An 8,452-nucleotide genomic window follows, 5' to 3' on the forward strand; every position below is an offset into this window, starting at 1 on the left:
TGGGAGGATTCCATCTTTTTCTGTTTTCTGAAATAGTTTATGTAGAAGTGGTGACAGTTCTCTGAATGTTTGATAAAATTCATTTGTAAAACTATCTGGTCTGGGACTCTTTTTGACTGGGAATTATTTTATTACTTTTTAAATTTTTTTCTTTTGTAATGGATCTGTCTGTTCAGGTGTTCAGTTTCGGTTTGTGTCAGTTTATGTAGGTTGTGATTTTCTAAGTATTTGTCCGTTTTCTCCAGGTTTTCATATTTGTTTGAGTATAGTTTTTCATAATATTCCATTGTTACCCTTTTAATTTTAGTTGGTTCTGTTGTGACATTGCCAATTTTATCCCTTAATCAGATTACTTGTGTCTTTTCCTTCTTTTCTGTTGTTAGTTTTGCTAGTGGTTTGTCAATTTTATTGACCTTTTTTAAGAACCAACTCCTGGTTTTGTTAATGGTTTCAGTTTTTTTTCTGTTTTCTATTTCATTTATTTCTGCCCTAATTTTTATAATTTCCGTTTTTTTTTTATGGTGTTGGGTTTTCTTCCTGTTCTTATAAAATTTGTTTGAGATGTTGGGTTATAGAGTCATTGATCATTTTTTTCTGTCTTTTAATGTGTTTGCTTATTGCTATAAATTAACCTCTAATTACTGCTTTGGCTGTTTCCCAGAGGTTTTGGTAAATTGTGTTTTCATTATCATTTATTTAAAGAAACTTTTTAATTTCATTTTTTATTTTTTCTAATACCCACTAATGTTCAAGAAAGGTGTTTTCCAGCTTCCAAATGTGTTATTTTTTCCTTTTGTTATTAATTTTGAATTTTGTGGCATTGTAGTCTGAGAAGATGCTTTGTATTATTTCTATGCTTTTGAATTAATTGATGCTTGCCTTGTGACCTAAAATGTGATCTATTCTGAAGAATGTTCCATGGAAATTAAAGAAGAAAGTGTACTGTGCTTTTTGCGTGCGTTAGCCTATACATATATATGAGATTGAGTTGATTTATTGTGTGGTTTAATTTTTCAGCATCTTTGAGTTTTTTTTTCCTGGAAGGTCTCTCTTTTCTTGAGAGAGGTGTATTGGAGTCTCCAACTACTAGGTTGTGTTATTTACTTTCTTTTTCAGTTTTGTTAATGTTTGTTTTATGTATTTTTCAGGTCTTTGATTTGGTGAATAAATATTTATTATTGTTTTATCTTCTTGTTCTATTGACCCTTTAGTCATTGTGTAGTGACCTTGTCCTTTATGATGGTTTTTGATCTGGAATCTGTTTTATTGAAAATTAATATCTCACTCCTGCTTTTTTTCTGGTTGCCATTTGCTTGGTATATTTTTTTCCCACCCTTTTATTTTTAGTGTGCCTTTATCTTCATTTTTCAGGTGTGTCTCTTGTAGACAGGATATTGATGGATTTTTTTTTTATCCAGTCTACTCCCCTTTTTTTCTTTGTTGTTGTTGTGTGCTGTTGAGTTGCTTTAAGGGTGCATTTAAACCATTCACATGCTATGTGATTACTGAGAGATAAGGTTTCTTTGCTCTCCTTTGTTGAGTTCTTTTTGGTGGTGGTGTTAGTTACTTTGATCCATCCTGCTTTCTTTGGCACCTCTGTAAGAAGGATGTTTCTCAAGTGTTTCCTTCAGTACTGGTCTTGGTTTTATGAACTCCCTTAAGTTCTGTTTTTCTGGGAATATCTTAATCTCTCATTCATATTTGGTGGAAAAATTTTCTGAGTATAATATTCTTGGTTGACAGTTGTGTTTTTGAGTGTTTGATATATATATCATTCCCTTGGCTTCTTGCTCATATGGTTTCTGCTGAGAAATTAGTGCTTAATCTTATTTGCTCTCCCATATAGGTTACTCTTTGTTTCTCCAATGCTGTTTTCAGAATTCTTTCCTTATCTTTTGTTCTGGCAGTTTTGACTATGATGTCTTAGTGTTTTTCTTTTGGGGTCTGTTCTGTATTACGGTGTTCTCTCAGCTTCTTGAATATATATTCTCTCATTTTTCATCATGCCTGGGAAATTTTCTTCTAATAATTCTTCCACAACTTTTTCAGTGCCTTTATTTGCTTCTTCCTGTTCTGGGATTCCCATTATGCACATGTTATTTCTCTGGATGGTATCTTGAATCTTGAATGATCCAGGAAGTATTAAAATACAATAGAAAGAATAGAGGAGTCACTGTACCAAAAAGAACTGATAGACATTGAAAAATTTTCAGAAATAGCATATGAACAAGAGGCAAAGAAAACTTAGAAATTTAAGTTGCACTAAGAACACTGGCAAAAAAATAAAGCCCCAGGAATAGACTGGGTGCCAATTGATATTTTTCAGCTAACAGATACAACCCTGGACATGCTCATCAGTCTATGCCAGGAAACTTGAAGGACAGATTTTTGTTTATTTGACTGGAAGGTATTTGTTTTTATTTCCAAGAAAGATTATATAACAGAATGTGGGAATTCTTGATAAATATCATTAATACCACCTGCAAGCAAATACTTCTGAAGATCATCCAGAACCTCTTGGAACAGTGCATTGACAGAGAACTGCCAGAAGTTCTTCAGGCTAGATTTAGAAGAGTCTGTGCCTCCACAAATATAACTGCTGATGTCATATGGATCCTTGCTGATAGTATCATAAAAATGTCTGTCTGTACTGTATTGACTATGCAAAGGCATTTGTGTGAATCACTATAAACTATGGCTAACACTGAGAATGGGAATCCCAGACAAATAATTGAGCTTGTGTAAAATCTGTACCTAGACCCGAGAGGCTGCTAATCCAAACAGAACAAGGTAACTTGTGTGGTTTAAAATCAGGAAGGGTGTGCCTCAATTGTGTATCCTTTTCCCCTATGTATTCATTCTTCTATGCTGAGCAAATAATTGGCAAAATTGGACTCTCTGGAGAGGACTGTGGCATCAGGATTGGCAGAAGACTCATCAACAATCTTCATTTATACAGATAACCTTCCTGAAAGATAGGGGGAACTGAATAGCTTGTTGCAGAAGATAAAAAAACTGCAAACTTCTATATGGTTTACATCCTAATATTGACCTTTCCACTAACAGCAGTTGCATCCTTAATATCAAGAAGTCCTTCCAGCTGGGCCAGTGGGCAACATCATGATAGATGGAGAAAGGATTGTTAATAATGATTTTATCTTGTTTGGATCCACAATCAGCATCCTTGATATCAGCAGTCAGGAGATAAGGAAGCATGTTGCTTTGGGCAAATCTGTCAGGGACCTCCCCAGAATACTGAAGAACAGCAGTGTCAGTTTGAAGACTAAAGTGCACCTGATTCAGGCTGTGTTCTTTTCACTTACTTGCTTTGTATCTGAGAGCCGGAAGGTGAGTAAGTATGACAGGAAAAGAATTTGTGCATTTGAACTATGGTGTTGGAAAAGAAAAGGAATATTGTGGACTTTTGAAAGAATGAACAGGTATATGTTAAAAAAAGTGCAGCTGGAGTGCTTCTTGGAGGCAAGGATGACAAATTTCATATCTCATACTTTCTGTTAGGAGAGGCTATTCCTTGGAAAAGGACATCATGTTTGGAAAGGTAGAAGGTCAGTGAAAGAAAGGAAGACCTCCATTTGAGATGGATTTGCATTGTGACTGCCACAGTGGGCTCAGGTATTCAAGAAATGGTGAGGATGGCACAAGATAGGACAGGATTCAAGTCTGTAGACATAGTGTCGCTATGAGTTATATTCAATGTCACCAAACAACAACAGTGCTTAATGTGAGAAATTCTTTCAGTGACCTTCAATTTGCATAATTTTGTCAAAATGACTTTTGCAGTTCTGTATTTTTTTTTCTTTCAAAGTTTATGTGGATTTTTTTCCTTCCAAAGAAACTATTTTAAAATGTTGCTGTCATCTTAATATTTTGAGAAATAGGTAGTTTCTTTAAATTGACATTTTATCAAACTTTTCCAATACAGTATCAGGAAATGAGCTGTGGCTCTTGACCCTAGACAAAATTATTGGTTATAATGTGTACATAAAGCTTAAAGTTAGAAGTTAAAGATTCTTTTCTGTTGGTAAAATGATAATTTGGGTCTACAATGACTTTTTAATTACTGTTTCTTGAAGTACAAGGAAAAAATTTTGTATTTTGTTAGATATATTATGAGACAGGATGATAATGTATTTTTTCCTGAAGAATAGTTTGAAATGATATATACTAATTTATAACTATACATATTTTTAAAATTTAGGCAAAACTGGATAGCTTGGCACAGAACTGGTTCCCTGAGCTGCCTCTACTTCATCCTGAAATAGGATTGCATAAATACATGGTAAATTGTGGTTTCACTGAGCATTCTACTTTGCATTGTATTGAAAAGTGATACTATTAAAATCTTGTATTTGTATTTATATTAAGCCTGCTTTAAAATTTTTTATAAATACTTCTGAATGTTATAGAAATTTTCCAAAGATTATCATTAATAGTGGCATGGTGTATATTTTTTACTTCGTGTTGATTTTTGTGTTTTTTCCTTTTCCTTATGCCATTCCGTACATTGCATTCCACTTAATTGAATCATGTTCTTGGTTTTTGTTCTTGAGTTGGAACTGACTCATAAGTGACCCTCCAGCAGATTTTCAGTGGCAGAAAATCACATTGGAGGGGAGCACCTGGTGGTTTCAAACTATGTTGTCTTTAGTATTGCAGTGCAGCCCCTAGCCCACTCTATTTGAGTAATAAGTACTTATTTTTTGAATCTCACCTCATTGCTGTTTTGCTGGAACCAACTCATAGTTGACTATCTATTGGGTTTTCAGAGGCTGTAAATTGCACAGAAGATGACTCACTCTCCCAACAGAGTAGCTGGTGGATTCAGAATGTCTACCTTTAGATTGGCAGTGCAGCTCTGTCCACTAGACTACAGAGTTCTGTTTTTTAAAGTGATCATGAAATAATTTTTAACTTCTGTATGAAGAGTTAGGATAAAATTAGAGTGCAATGCTAGCTACTCTTATAATTGTACAGAAATGATGTTAATCATAGAATAGAGTTCAGGTTGAGTTCAGGTCTTTTATGCAAAGCTTACTCTGAGTCATATTCGACTCAACAACACTTAACCACTGCTAAATGATACTAGTGCTGTTATATCTGGAAGAACTTTCTTCCACTTTGCACTTCTTTCTTTGTCATTGTGCTATATGAGAGAACCTGGGTTTTCTATGGTGCAGAACCTTGTGCCATGGGGATATCAAATACCAGAAAGGTTTCCCATTGTGGACAGTGTTTGATGGAGTTCCTAGTTGTAAAACAGGTGGGGAAGGAGGAGTGGCATCAACTTCTTAAACCACATGCCTCTGGAAACTCTATGAACTTGGAGAAACAACAATAGCTATGGAAAGGCATTAGGTCTTTTGTTCATAGAGTCGCTATAGGTCTTTTGTTCATAGAGTCGACCTCAACTTGATGGCAATTAACAACAACTACAATGCTAGCTATGAGGAATTTAAGGAGCTCTTATGGCATAGTCCATAGGGAATTGTGCTGCTAACCCAAAGCCTTGCTTTTCCTCTCTGGTGGTTTGAATCCACTAGTGCCTCCATGGAAGAAAAATGAGCAGTATCCTCCTATGCAATGAACAGCTTTGGAAACCCACTGGTGAGTCAGCTATGAACCGCTTTCGACTGAATGGCAAGGATTTTGACTTTTTGATGAGGCTGTAAACAAAATACATTGTAAGTTTAAGCATGTTGGGAGAAGATTCTAGGGAAATTAAGGCGGAGATTTTGATGTAGGTATTGGCTGTAAAATCAACACCCTTGGTACCATCAGCCAGGAAATTGAAAGATGAATTGCATTTGGATAGTCTGCTGTCAAAGACCTCTCCAAACCTGAAGAGAAACAGTGTCAGTCTGGAGACTAAAGTGTGCCTGATACAGGCCATGGTCTTTGTAGTTATTTGCTATGCATTGGAAAGCTGGACAATGACTAGGGATGATAGAAGGAGAATTGATATCTTTAAGCTGTGGTGCTGGAGAAGAGTATTTTATATACCATGAACTGCTAAGAGAACAAATAAGTTCATTCTGGAGAAGGTGAAGCCAGGCTGTTCCTTGGAGGCAAGGATTCTGAAGGTTCGTCTGACATACTTTGGACATGTTGCAAGGCAGGATCAGTCTTTGGAGAAGGACGTCGTACTTGGGATGGTGAAGGGACAGTGCAAGTGAAAGACCCTTGATGAGATGGATTGATTCAGTGATGGGTAATGGGGGGTATATGTATCAGAGACAATAATACTGGCACAGGATAGAGCAGGGGTTAGGGCTGTTGTACATAGTGTAGTCATGAGTCACAGGTGACTTGACTGCAAACAACAACAACAACAACAGTAACAGTGAATGGAAAGGTAGATAGGATTCAGCGCCCGAGAGATCATTGTGTCCAAGGGATAGCATGGAGCAAGGTTGGTAAACTTGTGCTCAGCGCAGAATCTGTTGCTATTATGTACCCCTGAGTGAAAACTGACCACATAAAGTGAGTTTTTTAGGTCAGTGAATTGCATGGGAGGAGATTGTCCATCTTTGTCCTGCAGAGCAGCTGGTGGATCCAAACCACATACCTTTGCGTTGACAACACAATTCCTTATTACTAACCCATCAGAGCTCCCTGTGTTTTCTATTGGCTTGTGAAGAATGAGAGACTTAATATTTTTATTCTTGAGGAGATACTTTTTTCCAAGTGTTTCAACAGAATTCTATTGTTTTTTTTTAGATAACCATTTCTTACAACTGTCATGAAGTCCACAGTTATATAGCTTAGATGCAATACAGAAAGGATGTTGATATAGACATGATTTATCATGAATATGTAAGATTAAAGTCTAAATTATGATACATTAACTGTAATGTCTTTGAAGAGTTTAGAAACATTTTAAATTATGTGACTTTTTCTTTTAGGATTTTTTAAACTGTCTTTAATGACTGAGTTGTAAGTGTCTTGAAACAACAGGCTTATGTAATAACTATCTCTTAATCTTATGTAGTGAATATGTAGGTCCTGAAATTTATACACCTTCCCATATTTAAAAATAGATTGTCCTCATTTATTGTAGAATATTGCAAAAAGATTTAAATCATGGCTTAGGATGAAAGTCTTTAATGACTTTAAGATGTTTAATTGTAATTTATGCTTCGGAATCTCTCTTTATAGTCACTGATTATACCAAATACTAGATTAATTAAATCAGTTTCATAAAGCACAGAAAACACCTACAACCCTTCTTGCTAAAACCATCTTACAATAAGACTTAACTTGATTTAAGATGTTGAATATCTAGTTGTAGTGTAAAAATTACTAATTTTAACATGTAGCAGGAATATCTAGTAGAATTAAAATACATGAAAGCTGTTTTCAGTATGAACAGTAACAAAAGTGTTACTAGCCAATTTACAAATTTCTCATTCCATTCTACAGTCCAGATTTTAAGTCATCCTTTTAGTACTTTCAAGAAACATGGGAATTTTTCAAGTAAACTTCTGAGTTCCTAGGATGCAATCTTAATAGTCTTTAGTCATCTCCAGTATTTATTATAGGCATTTACTCATTGTCATTGATTAAAAATCGACTCGCAGCTGACCCTCTGTTGGTTTTCTAAGTCCATAAAATCACACTCTCTCTTTCTCCTGAGGAGCTGATAGTGATTTGAACTGCCAGAGAGGAATAGCCTTTGGGTTAATAGTGCAATTCCTTAAAGACTATGACATCAGAGCTCCTCTTACAGATCTGTGTTGTTGTTGTGTACCGTAGAGTCTGAACCAACCCATAGCTGACCCTTTAGTGGGTTTTTAGAGGTAGTTAATACAAAGGAGAAAATTGCCCTTTTCTCCATGGAGCATTTATGTGTTTGAGCTGTGTACCTTTGGGTTGCTAGTGCAACTCTTAACCATTGGGTCACCAGAGCTCCCTTATAGTTCTGGTAGTAGTAGTAGTTAAATGTATGTGATTATACTTTAGATGGGAGTGGTTAAAGAGCCAGAAACTGGGAAAAATACATTTAAACATTTTTATTTTACTGGTTTGTCCAATAGTTGATGATGCTCAACACATTCTAAGAACATTTAACTGTATTCATGATTTAAAAGTTCTAGGATTGTTTGGATACTCAGCTGTAACAAAAATTTGCCCCTAGAACTCTTCTGGTCTTCTTACTATGAGCTTAGAACGGGATCTTCTTGATGCTGAACCTATGAAAGAACTTAGCAGTAAGCGTCCTCTGGTATGTTCTGAAGTTAAAGGGCAGATGATTCTTTTAAAGGTAAGTTAAGCTCTTCTGATTTCTAAGAGGTCAAATATTATGGGGGAATGGTTGTGTTACTCTTCAGGAGTGTATAAACGAAAAGCTTATGTTCTAAAAATATGTAATGAATGTATGATGCTTGTGCATCCAGTTTTGAACTTAAAGTTTCCATTATTTATATATATATAA

At 35.4% G+C, this 8,452-nt stretch overlaps 1 protein-coding gene across 1 annotated transcript in view; it reads left to right on the forward strand.

Moving 5' to 3' along the window:
• The window catches only part of STK31 (serine/threonine kinase 31), a 123,024-nt gene that overhangs the window by 98,069 nt on the left and 16,503 nt on the right, over window positions 1–8,452 (forward strand). Inside the window, 2 exon segments of the mRNA XM_006880302.1 lie at window positions 4,220–4,300; window positions 8,156–8,336. Of these exon segments, the coding sequence (XP_006880364.1) occupies window positions 4,220–4,300; window positions 8,156–8,336 (262 nt within the window).

Source organism: Elephantulus edwardii, unplaced genomic scaffold (assembly GCF_000299155.1).
Source record: "Elephantulus edwardii isolate Elephantulus edwardi_28Jun2011 unplaced genomic scaffold, EleEdw1.0 scaffold00007, whole genome shotgun sequence".
Lineage (NCBI taxonomy): Eukaryota > Metazoa > Chordata > Mammalia > Macroscelidea > Macroscelididae > Elephantulus > Elephantulus edwardii.